Source organism: Geospiza fortis, unplaced genomic scaffold (genome assembly GCF_000277835.1).
Source record: "Geospiza fortis unplaced genomic scaffold, GeoFor_1.0 scaffold346, whole genome shotgun sequence".
NCBI lineage: Eukaryota > Metazoa > Chordata > Aves > Passeriformes > Thraupidae > Geospiza > Geospiza fortis.
The window spans coordinates 2,359,264-2,383,913 of NW_005054361.1; the positions used below are offsets into that span (position 1 = coordinate 2,359,264).

The following is a 24,650-nucleotide window of genomic DNA, read 5'->3' on the forward strand; positions in this document are numbered from 1 at the left end:
GGCTTGGGGGAGAAGATTGGAAAAAAATTTTTGTATATTAGTCAGGTCTAAATACAGGTTCTGCTTAGATAACAGCATGGATTAGAGCAAACACATGCTCCCTACTCCCCTTACTTTTGCTTAACCCAATTTCCCAAAATTTAATTACCTGACCCAATTAAACACAACTTTGTGGATGAAATACATTGCTGACAGAGGCCTTGTAGATATCTAAGCTGTCACAGCTTCCATATGAAAAATTTTCTGTAGCCAGCAGGAAATAAATGGACAGTCTCAGCCTGGTCTCTTTTGGAGAAGCAATTTCTGTCACAGCTGGTGGTATTTAGAGCACCGCCAAGACAGGGCATTCAAAAATTACATGTTCCAAAAATATGAAGTGTTGTGAGCTTTGTTTGGGTTTGGGGGGTTTAACTTCTTCATTTTCCAAATAATACATCTGGTATTTGTTTTAGTGCTGTTTGATCATTTCAGCTTTGAAATCAAACTTAAATCCCCAGCACCTTCAGCAGTATTAGGATTAGCTCTCCTTTTATTTGAGAAGATATTTTTGGCACCATTCTTGAGGCTTTACAAAGCTATCAAAATGAGTAGAAGGGCTGTGGCCAAATTCTGTAGGCAATTCTGAGCACTTCAGACTAATCAATAGGAGACAGGGAGAGATATGGGGATCCTGTTACATACAGAGATTCCTGTTCTGACTCTTTCTGGGGTATCCACACATTGGAGATGAGCCTCTGGGCTGCTCCAGCACAGCTGCCCTTGGGCAATGTGATGCTTCATCCTGCATAGCTACACTGAAGGTAATGCCGTTAAATTATATCAAATACTAGTTCCATACAAAGTTTCTTATACAAACAACCTGAGAAAAATCCTAATGAAACTGAAAATGACATGTCACCCCTCTACCTGCCTCAAACTACTTGCTTATTTTAACCCCAAAAAGATGATCAGGTACTGTAAGTTGTGCAGGCTGATCCTACACCTATACAGACCAGATGAGGTCTGTGCAGAAGACAAGTCTCACACCACATCCCTAGCAGGGCCAAGCACATTGTTGAATTAGAAACTCTGTGGGCTTCACAGCAGCACTGGCATATGCTACTGCAAACACAAAATGAAGACTGCAGAACACCCCCAATGGACCACCTTTACAAAAGGGCTGCAGGCCAGGTTTCTGAGGCTTTGATGCAACCATCAAAAAAAGCTGATGGGAGAGAGTAATACCTTTGGAAATAATGTTTTTTTTTTTTCTGGCGACAATCTCCTGCCCTTTCCTCCACTGTCAGCTGGGAAAAGTAACAGCACAAATCCGGTTTATTTGTTGAAGAGACACCTTTTATCACACCTTCCCAGTGATGGCTATTCCCACACCACAGCTTTACCATCAGTCCAACTCTCCTTGAGACAGTTTTGTCTCTGCCCTGGCTCCCCTCTGAGAACTGAGAGATGCCTTATGCCCATTTTACCCAAAACATCCTCACTTTCCAGCCAGATACACTGCCTGTCTGGCCTGTATGTATTACACACTTGTGATTTCCAGCTGTTCAGCTCCCAAGAGAGTCACAGCCCTAAAGAAGTGGCTTCCCCTGTGTGGTGCCTGGACCAGTCAGACCTATGGCCCCTTGGCAGTAGCTCTCACGTGCCCTGAGAGCATTGGGTGCCTTGCAGAGGCACTGCTTGTTATCTACGTGCTCACCTTGCCTGTGATAATCACAGACAAGATCACAGTGAACAAACAAGGTTGTTTCTTAAGGCTTTGGCCCTTTTCTCTCCTCCTTTTCAGTCAAGTGCCTAATTTCCTGCCTTGACTTTGAAAATCTTCAACTTCTGCTATGGTGCTGACAGGCAGACAGGGTTAAGCTGGAACTAGTCCGTGTGATAAACCCCATCCAGTTTTCCAGGAGACTGAAACCAGGGAAATGCAAAAGCTTCATTTAATCCTGATGAGCATGGAGCCAGAAGCTCTCAAAGCAGCAGGCAAAGCAACCTGCAATCCAGCCTAACTAAAAATAGCCTCTACAAAGAGCAACAGGTGGATCACAAATGGACAATCTGTTGATTTTGATTGCAGTCTCTCAAAAATGAGTTTTCCACTTACTATGGACTGAATTAAGTAATTTTCTCTAGTCATGACAACCACTTCTCTTTTATCCAGGTGCAATCCAAAATGCATCTTCTGTTTATTTCGGTTCTTAGCTCCTGGTTCCAAACAATGATGGGGTCCAGTGAGTGACATGGGTGTCAAGCTTACTGTCCAGCTTTTAACTGTCCAAGGACAAGGGAAACAGGAAATACAGAGAAAGAAGATTGAAAGATATTGTGTCCACGGGCACATCACATAATCCTACTCAGGCTGAGAGTAGGATTTCAATCTGTGGCCTGCAGAGCTTCCTGGCAGAAGATAGAAGCATTTTACTGTATCAAGAAGGGGAAAAAATTAAAATTCCTCTGCAGGCTAGAAAAGGACAGTGACCCACACTCTCCCCAGAACTGGGGAAGCAATACATCAGAGAGGAGGGGTGCCAGGGTGTCATGGTTTAAACCCACTTGGAAATTAGGCACTACCCAGCTACTTGCTCAACCTCTTCTCTCTCTCTCTCCAATCCTGGTTGAATGAGGAGAAGAATCAAAGAAAAACTTGCAGATTGAGATAAGACCAATTCAATAATCAAAATCAAAGTAAAATATAGTAATAATGGTAAATTGTAATAATAATAAAAAGGGAAAAATAAGTGACACATAATACAGTTGCTCACCACCCACTGACTGATGCCAGACCACCCTTGCCAAAACCAGACTGGCCCCTGTTAAAGGTAACCCTCCTATTTATACACCAGACATTGTATGGTGTGGAATATCTCTTTGGTCAGTTCAGGTCACCTGTCCCACCTATGGTCCCTCCCAGTTTCTTTTGTGTACCTCCTCACTGACAGAGCTTGAAACAAAAACAAAGGTCCTTGCTCAACTTAGGAAAACCAAGAATTAGCAATATGAAAATATCAGTGTGTTATCAACATCATTCTTATTCACAGCCCTGATTACAAAGTAGTATTTTCTAGACAATGAGCTTGATAACATAGAAGAAATAAAACTATCACACCTTTACAGAAAAACAAAAAGAAAAAACAATTTCCAAGAGGATTGGCAGGACAGAGAGCCTAGATCACCATGACTGAGTTTTGAGTTAATGTTAGACAAAAGGAAGCAAATGTGTTTCCTCTAAACAGACCCCTGTAAAAAGCCTCAAGAAAGGCAATCCTAAGCACCACTTCCTGATCTTCCACCTGGAAACCCACATGCCAGTACAAGGTGCCTTGCTGGGCTTAGGATCACGCACTCAATTGATGAAATCCTTGAGTCTGGTTTGAGTTTGATGAACCTGGGCTGGAGCAACGCACACAGGTTATGAATGTCAGGAAACCATTTTTCTTTCCCAACCTTTGTTTTCCTTCAATAAGAGAATTTTCTACTTTATTTTGAAAAAAAATACCCCAAACAACTATAGCAGTGAACTGAATGGCTGGTGCTTTTCCTAGAAATGGCTTGGAGCCACTGAGCAGATGACAGTTTTAATTTAGAAAAACAAAGGCACTCCACAAAAGCAAGAGGGGACATTTTTTTTTACTACCAAGATATCACTGGCTGGCGAGTGTCAGAGGTGGTAAGACAGACCCAGACACCTGGGCATGTTTTAAAGCACAGCCTCCCTGTGTGCCAGAGGCTGGCAGCCAGCATGCCCTCTCCCATCCCCACTTGCCTCTCAGTTCCCTCCAGCTTGGCTCAGTTTTCCCCTGGCTTTGGCGTGCCCTTTTTGGAGAAGAGAGGATCAAAACAAAAGCTCATGGCTCTGCTCCAACCTGGCTTCTGCTTGCCCTCAAGGGCCCCGTCCAGGGATACAGGATGCAGCTGGTCCTAGAAAAGGGGGAAGGGGGACTGATCCTTGAGCACTGCTTTTCAGGAGAGGTGTCAAGTTTTTCCTAAGGTCCCTGTGTTACGTGGTGGCAGTTCCATCTCAAGACTGGTGCGTGGTCTCCCCAAGGTTGGTGCAAAGGAAGCAGAGAGCCCATGGCCAGCCAAAGTGGAGGCACGAGGGCAGGCTGGTCATTTTTCTTCTGTTTGAGTAGAACAGAGCTTTAGATGGGCTCAGCCTGTTTTGGCTAACCATGCCACAGGCAGCCCAAATTATCCCTAAACCCCGAGCTTCTAAAAGAAGTTTGGAGACAACTGGTGGGAAAATTAGGAATTAGAGGTAGGCAAAAAATTACATGTTCCTTCCTTGTGAAACTTTCTCTTTCCCCTGATCCTATCACTACAGCAACATGTTTTCTTTTCTAGCCTCACCATCTATTACCTGAATGCTGTGTCTAAAGCATATCAGCGCGCCAACGCAGAGCTGAAGAAGAAAATGCAAATGGTAAATACTGATCTGGCAAAACGACCTTTGAAATACCATGCACTTAAATCTTGATGCATAGCATATGCTTTAAATCGCTCTTCACTTTGGTGACACAAGAAGATTACATATTTTATGCTTGTTCAATCCCCTCTGATGGCATTTAATGTCTAGCTGTGCAGAGTGGTCACATCCCATAATAACCTGCTATTTCATACATCAAAACTACAGTTGGCTTTTCCATAAACTGTGGTTTTCATCTACAAGAGTAAGTTACCTAGAAGTTCAGACAATGCTTTGATGTCTGAGATTTCCCAGGAACAATGACAAGCCCATGGAAACCACAGCCATTTCACTGGCACAGGACAGGATCCAGGCCAAGGAGGCAGTGCCACATAAAGCAAAACATCACATAAAGCAGAGATTGGTGCAACATGAAAAGTGAGGATGTGAGCACTGAGAAGAGGGACTCCCATAAATTACATTCAAATGCTCAAACTCAGAATCAACCACTCAGCTTAAAGGAAGTGTCCTGGTGCAAAGGGCACCCTCAAGTACTGCAGGAGGTGAACCTGTGCTACAGCACTCTCAGATTTGGGGGCACTCTATTTCATGCTGCACAGCCTGGCTGGGATCAGGGCTAAAGGAATCACAAAGCAGGGCTCAGCCCTATCCAAAAGTAGAGATTCCCTCCACTATCCAGAAGAGAATCTTTTGTAGCCCTAAATGTATGCAAGTAATGCCAAAGCCAGCCCTGCAGCCCATCCCTGTGCTGCCATACCCTCTTCCTCTGGCATTTATCCCTGACATCCTCTCTCACAAAAGGCTCACATTTAAAACTAACCAATACACCAGAGAGGGCAGATTGGTAGCTGTAAGAACACACAGACAGCCTGATGGACCTAAACCATGTTATCTGCAAGGGCTTTGCCCTAACAGGAGCAGAGCCACTGTTTTCCAGTCCTGTCTGGGATGTACTTTCTTTCCTGGAAACACCTGATCACTGGACCAGGATTCAGCACCTTGAACTTGGCAAGGAGATTCGTTCATACCAACAAACACTTAGCCAGGCAAACACAACACCAGGCCACCATTTCCCAGATTACACCTGCAGTTTTTAACTAAACCCAATGTTTTTTATTGATGCAGCAACGAGAAGAGGAGAAAAACAAGAGAAACAACAAAGCCAGTACCAACCCTATGCTGCAAGATCTGGAGGATTTACTTACACCAAGTACAAAGACTGAAAGTCCCCCTAAACAAGCGGAAGGTAAAAATTAATACAATCTCCCCATAACACTTCTGAAAGGGCTCATTTAGCCACCAATGTGACTGATAGGATTGAAAAACTGGAGGGATACACCTTAGCAAGGGATTGGACGAGTATAATTAGGACAGATTTTGTCCTGTTGCAGAAGTCCACCTGCCAATGGACACTCAGGAAGGGCACATTTTTAGACTGGATTATATCTCACACAGGCTTGTCACAGTGGGAACTGTAATCCAAAATTATGATTCACATCCCAATTATTAACCATGCTGGTCATGAAACCAGCAATTTATTCTGGGAATAGTGTTTAAACAGAGTGTTGTTTCAGGGCTGGTGAGTTGAGTCAGACTTTTTCTTCCTGAGTTGAGCTTTTCATTGGAAAATTCATCATGAATGAGGCAGAAACTTTTCACAGGATTGGGTTAAGTCTTAGGGTAAATAAATGCATGCTCTAAGATCTGCTGTGGGGTTCCATGGGCACAAAGAACGAGGAGGAGGCATTAGCACCAGGATTGGGTTATTTTCAAGGAAAATGGATCCTCCAGGCTCAGTCTCAACCAGCCACTTCCTGACTGTCAGAGCCTCCAGCTCTCACTTGTGAAAATCACCTGAAAGGTTTTGATTTTATCCTGGTACAGGTGAGAAAGGCAGACTAGTGCCACCATAACCCCCTTGAATTTGATGGACTGAGACAAACTGGAAGGTTCAGAGCAACCCAGGACAGGTCCTCTCCAAAGCAGACTCAAGGCATTCATTTAAATGGATATAGTGCTGGCAGTGTTTTGAGTGCACTGAAAATAAAGACTGAAAATCAGGAATTACCCACCACACCCCATGCCTAGGTGTGTACCAGCATGGCTGGTAGGATTATTGTGTTTTATCAATGCTTCTGGTAAGAACCTGAAAAGAGGGCCTGGACAGCAGGGACATGAACTGGCTGTTGAGTTGAGGGGAGGAACATTCTTGTTCCTGGTTCCTTCACTCAGAGGCTCAAACACAAATCCCCAGACACTCTGGTTATTGCACAGAGAAGAAACAGCAGTCACTGGGGAGAGGATGAAAGGCAGTGCTTGCTGCAAAGAAAATAACATTCATCATCTTTGCTCTAGACAAGAAAATAGAGTCTCCAAATGGATCCAGCCCTGCCAGGAAGCCAGGCAGAGGAGAAGCCCTGGCTGGCAGCCCCAGGGGCAGCGGGAGGGGAGCAGCATTCACCCCACCATCGCCGGTGTTTGTGACACAGCCACGGATACTGGGCGTTCGGGCACCCTACCCTGGCCAGCCCAGGCCGTGGGGACACCCCCTGGGACCAGTCCCTGGAAGAGGGAGAGGGCAGCCATGCTACCCACGGGCTGCTCGATAACCTCAGCAAAGTTTCTCCTGTGCTGCATGAACCGTTGTAGCTTTGGTAGGAAATGATTCCCGCATGCTGGACATCCACCCGTGGTGCTCTCTATCTACCCAACGCTCTCTAATACAGATTTGTTTAGACACTTAGTAGTACTTCTGAGTTGTTACTCCCAAGGGCTGTGCTGATTTTGATCCCAAGGGAAATGGGAGGCGGTCAGAACAAAGATCAGCCGTGACATTGCTGAAATGCTTCGCACAGGATGCACCCTGTGGCCACTAACTTGCTCTGTGGAGCAAGTGCTTGCCAGTACTTTCAGAGGCTTCTTTAATTAATAAAAGTGGTGTGACTTTACCTGTCATTTAAACAGAGGTTTGTTGTGGGTTTTTTCTGTTGTTCCTCTGCCTGGAGAATTTAATATTATTACAAAAAAATTGAGTGTCCTTGCTCAGCCACAAGGCAGCTGCTACTAGGAGTAGAGGATTCATACCAGAGGGAATTTTGTCAGCTGCATTTTGTCCCTTGTCATAGTTTTCCTATAGCCTACCTCCTCCAAACTTTCATCTTTCAATCCCACCACCACTTTCTCAAGGTTCCCACTCCACTCCTCTTTTTCACAGTCTGTTGACAGCAGCTTGCACCATTATTTCAATCCCTGGATATGATTCCTAGTCTAGCAACACCACCCAGCACAACTGAGAGACTAACAGTGCCTTGGCCTAGTTTCTGATTATAACCATTTAGAAATTCCTCTTGCCATTTAAGAACAGTAGAGAAGTACTTCCAGGAGATGCAAACAAGAGATAAAGAAAAGGAGACTTCAGAATTTCTTCAAAAATGAAATAATTGCATTTTGCTTTCAAATATAGCAAAGTCAATGGGTTGTTTCTAGAAGCAGCTGCTCCTGGTGCACAGCTTAAAGTCAGTTTGGCTGTTCCCAGGACACTGCTGTGGTCAGGGTTGGTCATTCTCCCATGGAGCCTCCACATGAGAAGCTGCTCATTGGATTTATTTCCTGGGCTTGGAAGGACATTTCTCTGATCTGGGTCTCACAGAAAAGGTCTTGGCTTGCCTCTTTACTGTGGGAGTTGCTGATGCAACATAGGTATGGTGAGCTCTCTGCAGAGATACCCATTCACTGAACTGGACAAAAGTCAGACAAGAGAAGGCCTTTTCCAGGAGACATCCTTCCTTGGAGGTGTCCATACAGGTCAGAAAGTGCTGGGGGAAGGTGTTCCCAGCCTGCCAACTCAGAAGGAAGCCACAGAAACAACACAGTGCCCTGATTTTGGCACAGCCTGCCTGCCCTGCAGACTCTGGTATCTTAGGGACTGGTTGCATATCAAGGAAGAGCACTCTCCTCCTCTTCATTCCTCAGCTCACACTGAAACACAATTTGGAAAGGGGAGAATGTGGCTTCAGATCTCACTCACCTCTGCTAGCAAACTGAAAGAGGCTGGAAGCACGTGTGTGCATACATGCCTGCACACATATAAAGGCAACAAGAAGCATTATGAAGAAGACATCAAGAACTCCAGACAGGTTTTGAAAGCCAGAGAAGCAGAGGCAGACTTAGACCAGGTTAGTAAGCATTACAAGATTTGGATACTCTCTGAATCAGACCAGCAATAATATGGAGCATTCCAAAGCACTGTGCCATCTCTGGAGCACACAACTGCCCATTAACTAATTACTCCTTCAAGGCTTGTTTATCTCTAATTATAATACATTAGGTTCACCCATTGATCAGTGTCTGTTGCAGGCTCAGAGACTCGAGGATAAAAGGGTGATAATATCAGCCAGACAATTCCTGCAGGCCGGCGGAAACTCTCTGCCCCAAATCCAATCCACTGTGGGGTAAGAGCACAAGAGTCATGAAAGGTGTAAAAATGCCAGCCCTCAGTCCTCATATTGACTGAAATGATTACTTATCTCTTGGAGTTCTGAGTCCATTTACCAGTTATTCACATGCAACTGAAGATTAAACTCCACAAACTCACTGGAATATTCAGTAGTGTTTGGTTCCATTTCTATTTTTCTATTGTTAGAAACAGCAAAAAGCATTGATTTCCAACTCCCTAGCATTTGTTGAAAGACTCTATCCATCCTAATCTTCCTCCAGGGCTCAGTCTAACTTCAAGGGGAAAGAAGAAAAAAAAAAAAAAAAAAGAGTAAAGCTCAGTGGTGAGTACTGGGAACCTCCTAGTAACATCTCTCACAGCTCTCAGCTTGCATTCATAGATGACTGGAAGAGCCCTCTGCATTGCAAATTTTTCACATCTTGTACTGCCACTAGCTCAAATGCTGCAGCCAAGCGGTTTTGTTAAAAAAACACAAGGAAATATCTAAGCTTAATCATTTTATTATTCTTCTCATCAGAGATTTGTTTTTAAACAGGCAGCTCTCATGGGCATCAGTTTTTAGTTTGCATGGCCAGGCAGTGCATCTGCTCAGTGTTACTAATGAACAGGAACCTCAGCAAAATAAAAAAAAATTTAAAGGGCATTTTTGCAAAACGCGTGGCTAAACATGAGCTGTGAAGGGGATAACAATGTGCACCCCTCTCTTTTAGGGTCAAAAACATAATTCAGACATTTCTATCATAAAGTGCCCAGCTGTATACAAGACAAGCAACTTTCTGTACTCTCAATGAGCAGAGAACAGTAGACACCATTAAGCAGGTTTGCTCATAAAGCCAGAAAAGAATGCAAAGAATACACTGATTTTGTATTTGGTACCAAGGCACCTCAGGTTCTCCAAAGCAGAAAAATCAGCTTTTTGCTGCAGAAGGACAGTAAGTTCTTTTCAAAAGGGAACCTTGAAACACCTGAACTTGTATTTTCAGTGGCTTATATGAAGCTTTCCAAGGAGAGAAAGGGAAACAAGCACTGGATGCCCCCTCTACTGACAGCACTCCTTTTCCTGATAACCTCACGTATCCTAAACACGCAGTCAAGAGCATCTTGAGCTTTCATCCTCTTCCCCTATAGCTAATCCTGCGCTATGACAAAGCCATTTATCACACATTCTGAACCTCCACAGAAATAGAATTGTCACCTTGCTTGAAAATGTGAGCTGCAGAGGTCTTGTGTGTCACCCGCCTCTGCTCTTCTTTGGAATCTTTCTCTGCTCATGGACAGGGGAGAGGGTTTTCTCATATAAACTAACAAGCTAACAAAACAGAGGCCTGGGGATGGATTTGTAGGTTTTTTTAGGGTGCTGAGGAGGGTTTTCAGCTGCACATCCAGGCTAAAGAAACCTCTCATCTACAAACAGGCTCTAGATACCACAAGACCCATTGTAGGGACAAAGAATACAGGCTGCACTAGCACCAACACAAATTTCTCAGATCCACCCTAAAAAACTTACTCTGACAAATCCAGGTAAGAAAGACAGCCAAAAACCACTTCCCAGAGAAAATTTCTGATGATGGAGACTGGGGTTTTATCAGTTTATCCTGCCCCACAAACTTGAGGAGCCCCATGAGCTCCTGTCTGGCTGGGCAGGAGTTCTGCCAGTGCCAGTCTGGGAATGTTCACCTTCAGGGAACTGAGCAAAGCAGTCTGGTTAGGTCAGACATGAGACAAATTCTAAAAGGATTCTGCTTTAAAGGTCTAACCCCAAAAAAACACTTAAGTATCTGTTTCCCTGCAGGAATTAAGAGCTTAAATACTGTGTTGTGCTCATTTGTAGAGACCTAGCTCTTTTCTTTATATCTTTGGCTTAAAAAAGGCACCAGAACCCTAAAAAAGAAACCCTCAGGAAATACAAGCAAGAGACAGATAAAAAAGAAACTTCAGAATTTCTCCAAAATTCAGGTGGTTGAGTTTTGCTTTCAAATACAGAAAAGCCAAGAGGTTATTTCTAGCAATAGCTGCCCCACTCAAAGGAGGACATTCACAGACTGGCACTGGCAGAAGCCCAGTGAGGCAGGGCCCCTGCCAGTGTCAACAGCACCAGAGCAGCTTCTATGCTGGTGAAGATGCACTAAGAATTAATGGAATGCCCTGGGGGCCCTTGCCTTGACCCCAGCAGGCCATGGGAACAGCAGGTCTCCCACCTTACTGCACCCCAGCATGTTCAGACCCCTCCCTGCACTCTCTGCAACCACGAATCAGTGCTTTTGCTGGCACCAAAGCAGGTCAGACAGGGACCTTTGAGCCTCACCCCACCACCTCTCTAAATCACATCCCTTCCAAGTAAAAACATCCTGGATAAAGAAAAAAAAAACCTGAGTGCTTGCCAAAAGACTTTAAATTAGTGATTCCCTCCATTTTTGATCCATGTTGCGTGCAATGTTATCAGCTCTCCAGCCTGACAGCTGTGGGGATTTTTTGCTCTCTGTCGTGGTTTTCTTGCCGTTTGCCTGAGCCCTGAGGCAGCAGCTTGTCCTTTGGCAGGTGGCAGCCTGGCTTCATCTGCAGCCAAGGCTTTATCACTCCCAAATGCTCAGATTCAGTGTTCCCCTGGGGAAAAAAGTGACTCTGAAACCCCAGGATTTTAGGTCCTGGCCCATTTCTCACACAACATAGTCATCAGTGCTGAATCAGAGCCCAGCCTTGTGTTTTAAATGGACTGTACCAACACAATGCTGTGCTGTGTTGAGCTAATGCAGGGAGACTTGGCACTGCTGCAATCACAGGACACAACTCCCTGGGGTCCTCTTCCATTCCAACATCTAGAAACATCCAAACCCAGTTGTAAGCATGGTCTCTAAATCTTAAGTTGGTACCACATGGTGCTACTCAGAGAATACCCAGGTGCTCCATGACCTCAGCAAACAAAGGCCACCAACTTCCCACATATCAGGAGACAGTCTGTGTGTGCATGTATCCACACAGGCACTGAGATCAAGATGAGTGGATTTTTTAAATGTTTCAGAATTTATATTATTTTCTGCACCACTCCTCCATGATTGACAGCAGAACTAGAAAGCGCTGAAGCACAGAGATTTCTCTCTGCAGCTGGTGCTCCAAGCACGCAGGTAGAGGGAGGAGAGCTGACAGGCACCCAGGGATGGGTGGATAGACAGATGCCATTTCCCAGCAAGCAAAGGCTTTATGTGCATCAGCATCAAACCTCCATGCAAAGACCCAATGGACAAAAGTCACTTGAAGGTGGCAGAGAAGCCAAGGGGAGGAGAGGGACAATCATTGAGAGTCTTCCTCACCTCCTGGGGACCAGATCAGGCAGGAGAACAACAGTGGGACACAAGAATCCCAGTGCTGATCTCAGCTGTGCTCCCTGGAGGCTCATGCCCGAGCAACAAGAGTGGGATTTAACCTTTAACCATCCTTTAGCCCAGCTCACAGAGCTGGGAAATCTGGAGGGTAAGAAATTCAACAGCCCTGCACCTGCCTTAGGGCCAGCGCGGGGGTAAGGGCACACTGCACCCACCACTGCTGCACAAGGCAGTGAAAAAGCTGTGCAAGGAAACAGCTGCAGGATATAAAAGCAGCAGAGCTTCTCCATTCAGAACCGAGCAATGCTTGCAGAAGCTGTCAGTGTCATCCCTCTCCTGGCAATGTGGGAGGGAGAAAAAATAACTTCAGCTCAGTTGAAAATAAAATGAAAACAACCATAGCAGCACAGCACTGTTACCTGGACTGCTTGAGGATAGACAAACCACCACAGTGATCAAGTGTAGAGATCAGGTTAGTAGGAGGTGGAACATTATTTTAATGGTGTTACTAACCCATTTTTCCAGGGAAGAGCAGCTGCAGAAACATCCCAAGCAGCTGAGTTCTCCTTCCTCCATTCTCCCTCCCTCAAAGCAAAGTTGTTTGGGGGAGCCAAGGCTTACCTCCTACAAAAGCCTGCAGATCCAAACCTTCCTCTAATTAAGAAACATTTCCCACATATGGGACTTCTGGGTTTTTTTTGGATAGCAGCAGCAGCAGTAAATAATTCAGTGCCTTGGCAGATATGTAGGATCTTCCAAATAGGAAGGCTGTTATCAGATTTATTTTAATAAGGTGCCTGGAGGGCTCAAGGCCAGGAAGACAGGAAAAAAACCCCACTATAATAAAACCCATGTCTTTTTCATTAGCCAGAGCACTTTGCTACAGCAGCTTGGACAGAGCAGCACAAACACTGCCTGAACACCAACAGAGCTTCACTGCCACCACAGCAGCACCACTGCAGCTTGCAGGTCCCCCAGCTCCATCTGCAGCTGCTGCAGTGGCCAGGGCTGCAGGGCCTTTGCATGGGACCCTGGCAAACTCAGCTTCTGCTCCCCAAGAAGCCCTGCAGTTTTAGGAGGAAAAGGCTGCAGAAGCATTTTGATACTGCATTTGCAAACATAACAAATGAGCCACTGGCAAGGTTTTCTTCACAAGCAGCTGCAGCTCTGCCTGTGGAACTCTCCACAGTTTCTGCCCAACTTTCCCCACCTCTGCTATCATGCCCACATAGGATGGGGGTGTGCCACAGCCACAGAGAGCCAACAGTGGGGAAACATCTGCCTTAGCACTACCCTGAGCATTGATCCATGGAGAAAAGCAGTTCCTTTGTGCAGAAGTGGTGGAAACCTCTTGTAATCAATCTCCAGGGAAAGCCCAGTGTCATGAACATGCCCTTTCAGCACTTTATGTCCTCCTCATCACCTATGCCAGTAACATGGAGGGTAAGTAGCTTTTAAAGACCTTTAGCTGGCTCTGAGGAGCTGAACTAGTCCTGCTGGAACAGGACAAGTCACCGCCAGGGTATGCCACACTGCCACGGAGCCACTGAAACCAAGTACTGTATTTGAACTGGTTATCCACCAAACTGCCAAAACCGTCACATTGTTGGGGATGGATCATTGCTCACAGTACTCCTCCAACCCCGTGTCCAGCAGGAAAAACAGATCTCCACCTAAAATAAAGGGTTTCCTCTTTCCTGCCACCACCAGACCATGAATTCAGAGGAAAGAATATAGAGGGCAAGGAAGAGCCTCTGAAAGTAGCATCTGTTTAAACTATTTGTGAAACCGCTGTTCCACCTGGCCTTCCAGGTGAGCAAGGAGCCTCTGGGCAGTTTTGGGGGCTCCACAACATCCAGATGCATCCTAGACAGCATCCCTTAAAGCTCATCTAACCAGGAAGATGCCAAGCACATTTGCCACAGGGGTCCCTGTGGTACCAGCAATATACTGCTTGAGCAGCTACCACATCTGCTGAGCTCACCCCAGCCTAGGAGAGCAAGGAGGCAGCTGCTCTGTGCCTGATGCCCACCCTGCTCCACTCTGGCTCGCACTGCACCACAGAAGGCACTCATTGCTCGCCTCTGTATTTTGTGTTGTAATTATCATAACAGCAGAAGAGCAGTGCCTACCAAATGGACACAAGAAGGAAAGGTCAATCCACTATTCTTGTAATGATAGAAGATCTAAGATAAAATTTAAAGAAAGCTTGACACTTACCTTAACAGAGCAAGCTCCATCCTTGAGATCCCAGGGGAGACAACACAGGCCACAAAAGAATGGCTTCACAGAGCACTCATCCCAGCTGGGAACCATGCAGACTTGATAACTTGGCATATTTTAAATCACAAGTCACAGATTTGACATTTTAATGAAGTTCCTTCTTCTATATTCAAGGTACAGTTTGAGAAATCCCAGTTCTTATTTTGAAACAATAAACACAAACATGTAGCTTTCACAGAACAAAAATAAAATATAAAATGAGCACAGGCAGCATAGGAAGCAAGCAGAAATCCAAGACAGGCCTAGGGAAAAGAATTATGACTTAAAATTTGTCTCAAAACTTTTCAAAGGACTTGAGCCCTTGAAGTGAGAAAAACGAGCTGCTAGACTTCTCAGCCCTACTGAAAGAGCTGATGAAGAGCCCCTACCTGCTTATAGCACACGGACAAAGTGGGTTTGCCTCACAAGCCAAGAAGAAAAGCCAACAAACAGCACATTCACTCCTTCCCCACACCAGTCCTTGTGAGAAAATGGTAGGAGACACTTCAGCCCGTGGCACCTGGGGCTTGTTAAACCTTACCCAGCTGGGAGCAGGCATGAGGCTTAAAGGAGCCTTCTGAAAACGTGCTGCAGAGAGGGAAGTGGTAGTGTCTTTTTTTTTTTTTTAATCTTTCCTCTCAAATTAGAGCCTTTAACAGCAAAATAAGAAGTGAGAGAAAATGGTTCACACCTGATTCCCTCTTTGCATGTGCTGCTTAATTTTTTCGTATATAAACAAGGCCAACAGGTGCAGTGAATTGTATACCTGGGAGCTCTGGGAGTACTGGGGAGAAGATGAGCCATTCTAGAAAATGCTGGAAGCAATAAGCCACACAGGAAAGATGAGTTGGAAACATGGCTTTCCAACATGGAGTTTCTTCAACTTGGAACATTCACAGCCAGCGGCATCCCACACTTGCTCCCACAGGGAAATTACAGTCAAGATCAAGGTTTGCAGCTGAGCATGGAGGCAAAAAGTTTAACATTCAGACACTTACAGAAAAATAGTAGGGTTTCGGTCGTTTGGGGTTTTTTTTAGGTATCTTATTGTCCCGGTGAGACGGCACCATTCTGGTACAGGGAGGTCAAAAAGCCCAGTGAGGGGCAGCTTTGTACCTTCCCTCCGCGGGTGTCCGCTCTGCCCAGCCCTCCTGCCGCGCTGCCAGCGGCGGCCGGAACGCGGGGAAAGCAGGAAGCACAGCCCCATCTACTGGGCACTGGGAAGGATCCCCGCACTCGTACGTCGCACTTGTGCAGGGACCGCCACCATCCTCCAGTCACCTGCCAGGTGGGAGCGATGCTGGGGTGTCAGCCAGCTCCCGGAAAGCCACTTCCATCACCATGCCGGTGTCTGGTAGCGTCGTCCTGACTTGGTTCAGACCCAAAAGGCAAACACTGAGACCACCTCCCTCACTCTGAGCAGCCCCTGGGCTCTCAAGAAGTAAGGTGGCAAACACTTTGGAACCAGTTCCTTGGGCAATGCTAACTAATGCAGCATTCCAGGTGAGCTTCCCAGCAGCTTTCCAGTCTGTATGGCTGCACCCTAACATTTCCAGCTGCAGCACAGGGAGGAGCAGTGCCAGCACGCCCTCGTATGGCAAAAGCTTGCCCCAGTCTGGCACAGCCGTGCCCTGTAGCAGAGCAGCTCTGAGTTTTGAACTGTGCCACAGCTGCCATGCTGAGCTCCCTGCTCTGCAAAACCCTAAACCTGACTGACCCACATACCTGGTGGGAGGGTGTACAGTCCCATTGAGAGCCACAATTCTGTTTCAGTCCTCAGCATCCAGCTCTGGCCCATGCAAATAGACCCTGTTCCCCCCCTTCTGAGCTGCTAAAACCCAAGCCCCATACCAAGGGTAGTGGGCACAGGCTGTCCCCGTGCACTGTGGGGTTGTCATCTTATTGCAAAAGTCCCATACCTTCTCGGTGATTTCTCATGGGCTCCCCCTTGCAGCACTGACTCCTTGTCTCTCACAGCACGGCCAACAAACTCCAACTCTCTCCTCACCTAGCTAACCAACTCCTTCGTAGCACTCTTCTTATTGGACACAGCTGCGGCCTATTAAGGGCAAGCCTGCTCCTAATCTTTAGTGCAGCTGCAACTCCGCAGGTGTGAGACTACCTTCTCCACGATCTTTATTTTCTTACATTCTATCCCTCCACACTGTGGTACCCCTTGTTCTGCCCAAATGTCACCAGCAACTGTACCAAAACAAAGAGTGAACTGTGTGACTTACCCCCAGGAACCCTTCTGCATGTGGTGCAATGGCATTTAGCATGAAGAGAAAGATTTTCTACCAAAGCAGGTTTCTCTGGCCTTCAAAGCATGGTTAGGGAGCCGTAATTTCTAAGTATGCATCCTGCATCCCTTTAGAATTTATTTTATTCATGCTTCAACAGAACTAATAAAAGTAATCTTGTAGCCAGTGAAACAAACACTGACAGAAATATTTAGGACTCCATCTCATGAGAAGACATACCAGGTAAATTCAAGTCTTTATTAACACTTGATGAACTGAGGGTTTAAGCAGCAGCCCAGAAAAGACATGTTCTTTCAGGTATAGAGATATCAAAAATGTATCTTCATTATGTAGTTTTTTTCATCAGTGACTACTGAGTGTATAAATGAACAATGTATAAATGAAAACTACATGCTTCCAAAGTTGGACAGCAGAAAAATGGCAGTGAGTATTCTTAAAATCACAAGCTCTAAAAAACCAAATAAAAACAGGTGCAGAAATCAGTGCCCCATAAAGCAAGGCACTGAGAAAATCAAGTGTTGTGACATAGTAAGATTGTACCCGTGATGCCCAAGGTGTTTACCACAGTCTGCCTCTTTGCAGAGCTGATGATCAATGATGTTCTTCATTCCTAGTGCTACACACAACTGTAACTGTTCTACCTTTACCGGTCATACAGATTCAATGCAGATCAGGTTTTCACCAACTCTAAGGCCTTGTGGTTTCCACAAGCTTTAGGCTGCAAGGGCTGGGAGCTGGTAGTGCCAAGCACTAGCTAAAGAGAAAAAACTGCCTGAAATGCTGGCTCTTTGGAAGCTGCAGGGCAGTGGGGACAAACTCAAGCAACACCTTGGTCCTACAGCAATAATGATGTAAATCTGGAATGCTTTCCTTTTTTCTCCCTCTGCTGGGGAGACAATATATTCAAGATGCCAGGCTTTATCTGTCCAAAGAAGGTACAAGATACACAGCTTTGGAGAGTGCTGCATTCATTTTGCAGATTTACCACGTGCTTTACTCCATGTAGAGTCTATCTGCATCAAGATGCTAGTAATCCAAGAAAAAAAAAATTGTTACAAGATCCACTCCAACTGCATGCAGAATGCTCACAGTCCTAGGTGGGGAAGAAGCCTCAAGAGGAGCAGTGGGGTGAATTCATCACACACATCTTTAGTTTCCTTTACACACTTATACAGTGCACAGATCTGAATAAACAGGCTCACAATATGAGTATACTATACTCCTAAAAGTCAACATCAAACATCCTATAGACAGATGCAAAGAGTGGAACATTTTTGCAGCCTGGATTTAAGCAGAGAGATGAATCTCTTCAGCTGTGCATAAAACCCTTTGCTTCCTGCAAATGAATAACCTTGGCGTAATCTGACAATACGTGGATACTAAAAATACCGTGATTATTTAGGCAAAGGAGTGACTGGAGAGGAAAAGGAAAATCTGTGAATGGTGGCATATAAATTAGGGAGGGAACTGGAAAGTCTGCATGTATGAGACATTCATGGATCACACAGTACCATACCGGCAAAGACTGCAACAGCTCATTTGTCCAGAGGGGTCCTACGATGCTCTGAAACCCCAGCCAACCAACTTTGGAAGAAGGCTATCCTAAGAAGTTCACCTAGCTCCATTCAACCCAGTTCCATCAACCAAAGATAAGGTCACAGAGAAAGAAAACATTATCATGACCCTCAATGGAAATTGCCACCATACAGAGACCTCTGCCTAAGCCATTTTGGGTCAAATCAGATCAATCCAGAACAGTTACAAGCTCTTTGATGTTCTTATTCAACATCAACACTGCACTTACCAAAAACAGGCAATAATGAACAAGCCAGTGTCTCAAGGATTTGCTCCTATCTACTCATTCCTCTGCACTGTCTCAACAGATTACATCTGCCAGGTATTTGCCACAGGGGAAGCTCTGGCAGATCTTTTGCTATGTGTCTGCTGCTGTCTCCACTCCTGTGCCACCCTGTTCTTCTAGCATGCTGAGGATCACAGCCTTCCTGCACTGAGTCCTCTGCTGTCACAGCCAAGGCTGCCTCCTTTCCTAAAGGCTGCTATTCATCCCTCTGCAGTGCTGCAGGCAAATGAGCTCTCCCACTCTACCCATTGCCCCAACAAGGTGATTCTGAACCCACATGCAGAGATCTGTCTCCTGACCAGGCTGTGCAGATCCACCTGCCACTGCCAGTCCTTGGTTCCAAGAATGAGAATCATGAAAGTCAAAGTGATACTTTAGGAAATACTTAAATGAAAACAACCACATTGCAGTAACATGCCAGGAATATTTCAGCAGCAATTACTCAGAACCAATTGATTTAAAACAGCACCATCACCCACACAGGAGCTGTCTGATGACTTCTACATACTCATTAACAGGAACACATTCGCAGGAAACAAGTTACACAACGGATAAAAGGGGCAACCGTGAAACAGCAACAGTGACAGCAGAGATTCAATGTACCAAGGAGTAAGACTGCTCTGAGTTTGGGAACTTTCAATGCAGCAGAATGAAAAAAATTCCAGGCCAACAAATCTTTTGGGGCAATCTCAGATTTGGGGAGTCAATCAGCAGGTACATAGTCCCCAAACGACCAGGCTCCCAACACACGCTGACACACAAGTGACAGACCTCAGGTGGCAGGAAGGGGCCTCCCCCTGCTGGATTCTGGGAAGTAGCAGAGGACGTGCCACAAGCACACTTCTGAGGAACGCAGTGAACAAACAGAGCGTCTCTTTCTCTTTCAGGAAAAAATGGTGAAGTGCTCACCTGTTCATTATTAACAAAACTTTTAGTCACCTTGCATGTAATGGGTAAAGACAAGAGGAATAAAAATCAGTCTCCTTTGGACAGATATTGTGCAGTAATATGCATAACTTGCTTTAGGTTTTTTACTGCTAATACACACTATTACAAATTAAATGAGCACATGCACCAAGAGAAAACGTTCTTTACAGGTTAATTGGCAGTGCTGAAGGTACAAAAAGGAGCATCTGCAACCACACCAATATGGAAAAAAGGATCCAATCTGAACAATCTTCACCTCCAACAAGCAAAACCCCATTTTCTTGGTCTACCTCCCATTATCGCTAATAATCACAGCAATATAATCCTCAAGAACTAAAGCAGATTAATTAATATGGTGGTTTTTTTCCTGAAGATTACTGTAACATTTTTGAGGAAGAAACTGGCAATACTGATGCTAAGGCTGGGATTCCATCAGAGGAGCAGCTCCCAACTCAAGGACTCTATTCACCACACTGTTCAGTCAGGCCACCACCCACACCTGGTCACCAGAACCATCCTCACCCTGCAAACTTGTGAAACCCCAAGCAGAGAACAAAAGCAGCCCATTTGGGTGGACCCAGACAGGCTGCTATAAAAAAAGAAAAACTGAAAGCAAACTGCTCTGCCTGAGCACACACACTGCTGCCTCCCCACTGGAGCGGAGCCAGGAAAGGTTAAGAGGGTGTAACAGGAACGCCCACTCCTGCCTGAGGACCGTGCCCCATTGCTACCCCACGTCACCAGCCAGCAACTTTACAAATGCAGCACCGGCACAGCACGTACTAAACCAGCCTTTATTTCTCTCACAGTACAGCAGGGCTGAAGTTAAGACCATTCCGTGGCAGTGCCAACCCACTCAGTAGCCTGGGCAGTGGGAGCTGCTGACCAGTCCTCGGTGGCAGGCTGGGCACTCCAGTCCTCTGCAATCACAAATACAACAACACTTAGCACTCCCCAGCTCCTTCCACCCTCAACAACACCCTCCACCCCTTCCCACAGACACCCCCCCAAACTGACCTGTGGGGAACTGCTGGATGGGCACAGATGGGACCTGCACTCCCTCAGACCAATCTGCAACCTCAGGCTGAGGAGGAGCAGTAAATTCAGGTGCTGGGGCTGTCCATTCAGTCTGGAATTCCTCCTTCGTGACTGCTTTCTCAGCAGCTGCCTGCTCCTCCTTTTCAATCTGCAATGGAAGAGCCCAGCCTGAGTCTCCCAGGAACACATCCCAGAACATAACCCTTACTTTCAAGTATCAGGCAACAGGTACCAACTGGGAATACAATTAACCAACCACCACAGTAGAGTGTCAAGTGCCATCATTACATTAGCAAAACCTGTCCTCGACAGCAGATACACAGGACCATGGGATATGAGCACAAGCAGAACATCCCAGAGAGACACACTCCCTGCCATGAGGATTCCTACCTCCTCGGGATCCCTGTAGAAGTACAAGTCAGGCATGACCTCCCATGGGTGCTCACGGGAGATGGTGCCACGCATGCGCAGGACCTCCCGAGCCAACATCCACCACATCAGGCCAACTGAGTGGGCTCCCTGGAACAGCAGAAAGTAGGTATGAGTTGGCTGTAAAATTAAACCTTTCCAGAAAGAGCAGAAGACTTATCTGTACCCCATCCAAGGCTTGTGCTTGGTGAAAGACATTACTTGCCAATGCCACACTTAAGTACTTGAACTTGAAAAAAGGGTAACTTTTCAAGTTCCCAGTGACATTTTCATGTCTCTGCAGAAATCATGATGCCATTACATCACAGCCTGAAGTAACTCTCCTGTTACAGAGTTTCACGTTGCTCACCACCCTGATGTAAGTCTCATCCAAAAGACAGGGATGATGTTCACCACATATTCGAGAATGAAGAAATTGAAAACTTGACAAAATAAACAAAGCTTGCACACATCCTCACATGCGGCTTACACTAGTTTTGTTGACTGACACTCCCATAGAGATCTAAGATAGCTTCTCATCTTCCTAGACTTTACCTTTCAGGTGATTTCTGCCAAGGTAATGTCTCAGAGCAGTTTCTCCATCAGTTCACTTATCTTTCATTCATATTCATGATCTGTGGCAAGAATGACTATCAAACTCCACTCATTGGGTCACAAAGACCCTCATGGCGTCAGCGAAAAATCCTGCCAGGTTACTATAGCACACGTCCTACACTTGAGAGTTCCTTGGCCAGAAACCAGCCTCAGCTCCAAGCTCCAACTGTGTGCAGTTTATTTTCTCCTCCCCACCCGCCTGTGAGAGACATTCATTAGCTCATCCCCCAAGATACACGTGAGACACGAGCCAACCTTCCCTTGCAGAAAGCATCCATCTTGGAAGCGCAGGGCACACTCCAGAGGAAGCTGCCCTGAACGCCACAGGGAAGCGTTACCTTGTTATTGCAGGGAATCGCGATATCCACATAGCGCAGCGGGGAGTCCGTGTTGCACAGGGCGATGGTGGGGATGTTGACATAGGATGCCTCAGTCAGTGGCTGGTGATCAGCCCGTGGGTCCGTCACCACCAGGAGCCGCGGCTCACGGAAAGCTGCTTGGATCTGGTTTGTGAAGGTGCCAGGGGTGAAACGTCCGGCAATGGGAGTAGCCCCAGTGGCAGCAGCGAACTTCAGGACCGCACGCTGCAAAAGGGACACAGCAAAGGTGAAGTAGGAAAACTGCATTTTAACCAAGCCAGAAAAGTGCATTTCAGCCAAGTCACCCAGGCACTGCCAGTGAATGTGCATGAAATTTAACGGAACTATTTGCTTCCATTCCTGTGAAATCAGGGCTCACCAACCCAGAAGGAGACAAAATAAAAATGTTATTGAAAAGAGCTACACCATGAGCTTTTTAAAAGACCGTATCCACCAGCAAAGCAGTAAGTCAGGACATGAAAAAAAGCCTTCTCTGCCCCCCAAGTTATTGGCAAGCTGCACTCCCATCTCTCATAATCAAATCATGGAAGGGTGAATTAAACAAAAAGCTTACAAAAAAAGCAAAGCAGGTTTTCTTCCATGATTTCTGTATCTTTTCGTTATCCAGGAACTTCAGGGAACTACAGAAAAACTCAGTAATAAATACACACAAATTGTACCTTTGTCCATTAAAATTGCAGTTGGCAGTTCTCATTCAATTTTAACAGCTTCCAACTTGTCAGGCATGTGGCAGGGCCTACTATCAAACTCCAATCCTAGAGGGAGCCCCTCTCCTGGTGTTAGCGAAAACCCTGCCATCCTTTGCTGTTGCACACTTCCGACACTTGAGAGCTCATTGGCCAGAAACTGACCTCAGCATCAAGCTTTAATAGTGTGCACATCAAACTAACCTTTTTTCCTTCAGAAATCCACCCCTGAATCTCCCTAAACATCTGTGGCCCCACCTGCAGTTACCTGAACAACCTAACCTCACAAACTCCAGTGACTAATTAAGAGTTATCACCTCCTACAACAGAACATTTTTGCTAAAAATTTTAGGAGTCAAAATTACAAATATACCAGCTAATTTACCTTGCTCAATAATAGAAAATTTCTTATTTGACAACTTTTATATCAGGGGCTTACTGTCCCCAGAAAATCACTGCCAATTACACATAGCAGGTCTGGCAGGAAGGGGTCACCAGGGGACTGACCACTAATATGACAGAAATCCAGCAAGGAGAAGGATATGGAAGAAAAACACGTTATCAAACGCCCTCAAATGGGGAGTGGGTTTCAACTCATCTGTTTTAAGCTGCCAAGTCAACACAAAAACCATGTTTACAGAAAGCATTCCTACAGTTAAAATTGGTGTTATTGCCTATTATCACCAAGCTGTCACTGGCAGACAGCGATGCATGCAAGGCAAGGGAGCCCTGCTCCCAACACTGCAGGCCTCCTGACGTCCATACCTGTCCAGTATTCCTGGAAGAAATGACGCTCACATCAGCTGGGTTCTCAATGGCAACAATGGCACGAGCTGCCAGGAGCAGCTTTTCCCAGGTCCTCTTCAGATTGATGATGTAAATACCTGTTGGCAACAAAAGGCTTTAGAACAACCAGCAAATACAAGATCCTAAAACAGGATAGCACTCCTCTGCCATTAAACCTGCCACATGGCTGTGGTCACTCCAAAATTCATACAATCAACATCATATCCAGGGCCCCCTTAAACACAACCGGGCAACCTATTCCACTGTCTGACCATCCAACCGGTGAATTTTTTTATCATCTAATCTGAATCTCCCTTATCTCATCTCAAGCCCATTTCCTTGAATCCTCTGACTGCTGGCAGGAGAAAAGGGTGACCCTTTCTTTCAGGCAGTTGTAGAGAGCCGTGAGATCCCCCTGAGCTGCTTCCTCTCAAGACTAAACAAACACAGCTCCTTTAATCATTATTCACTACATTTTCTGGACCTTTCAAAAGCTTTGCTGCCCTTCTCTGTACATGCTCCAGCACCTCAGTGTCCTTTATGAAATGATGACACTCTAGTCTCATTCTAGCTAATGGAAAGCTATTATAAAGAAAATTCTCCCCTTATGGTTTTAACATCACACACTTCCAGCACCTATCATCAAAAACCTAGCACTGGTAAGAGTTTTTATCTTTTAACACATGGCAGCTTAGATTGACAACCAATACCAACAAGGAGAAATCATAACTGACATACTAAAACCATTTTATTAATATAGTAAAGAACTAGCAAAATTACTGAATCCAGGTGTGATTGATTTACCAGATTTAAAGATCAAAATAGTCAAGAACTAGTAGAATTGTTCCAAAATCAGTATTTTATTATACTTCTTTGAGTTAACACTGGTATCCATGGCAAAGGCAATGAGAAACCATGCTAAAGAGATCAAGCGATAGGACTTTCCTGCTTCTACCAATTCTGCCCACAAGACCCCAGCTGCCCATCCCGGGCCACCCATCCCGCCTATTTACCATCGCTCTTCCTTTTGTAGATGTACTGCTCCATCTGGAAGTCCAGGTTGGTACCTCCCAGGTGGGTCCCGGCAGCGAGGAATTTGAGGACATCCTCCTCCTTCATCTGCAGGACATCGAGGCCTCCGGACATTGTGGGGTTTCCCTTGGGAAGCAACGACAGGGAACCTGCGGGCACAGGGACGCGGCTCAGCCCGGCGGGGACGCGCCACGAGGTCCA

General features: G+C 45.8%; 2 protein-coding genes and 2 non-coding genes across 4 annotated transcripts in view; 1 reads left to right on the top strand and 3 right to left on the bottom strand.

Moving 5' to 3' along the window:
- TMC2 (transmembrane channel like 2) overlaps positions 1 to 7,026 on the top strand; it is a 30,700-nt gene extending 23,674 nt beyond the window's left edge. Inside the window, exons 18-20 of the mRNA XM_005423971.2 lie at positions 4,336 to 4,414; positions 5,543 to 5,663; positions 6,773 to 7,026. Coding sequence (XP_005424028.1) covers positions 4,336 to 4,414; positions 5,543 to 5,663; positions 6,773 to 7,026 — 454 coding nt within the window. The remainder of the gene's footprint in view (positions 1 to 4,335; positions 4,415 to 5,542; positions 5,664 to 6,772) is intronic.
- A 13,253-nt stretch (positions 7,027 to 20,279) lies between these two features.
- RPSA (ribosomal protein SA) lies at positions 20,280 to 24,644 on the bottom strand. Its single transcript, XM_005423932.1, has 6 exons — positions 24,431 to 24,644; positions 23,397 to 23,515; positions 21,904 to 22,149; positions 20,933 to 21,061; positions 20,522 to 20,690; positions 20,280 to 20,424 (listed from the first exon to the last, which is right to left on the bottom strand). The coding sequence occupies exons 1-6, from the start codon at positions 24,561 to 24,563 to the stop codon at positions 20,330 to 20,332; spliced, it is 891 nt and encodes a 296-aa protein (XP_005423989.1). The 5' UTR covers positions 24,564 to 24,644; the 3' UTR covers positions 20,280 to 20,329.
- On the bottom strand, positions 21,584 to 21,742 carry LOC115948215. The gene has a single exon (XR_004082061.1). It is a non-coding gene; the product is annotated as a small nucleolar RNA SNORA62/SNORA6 family (small nucleolar RNA).
- LOC115948214 lies at positions 22,668 to 22,825 on the bottom strand. Its single transcript, XR_004082060.1, has one exon. It is a non-coding gene; the product is annotated as a small nucleolar RNA SNORA62/SNORA6 family (small nucleolar RNA).
- Positions 24,645 to 24,650: the final 6 nt, after the last annotated feature.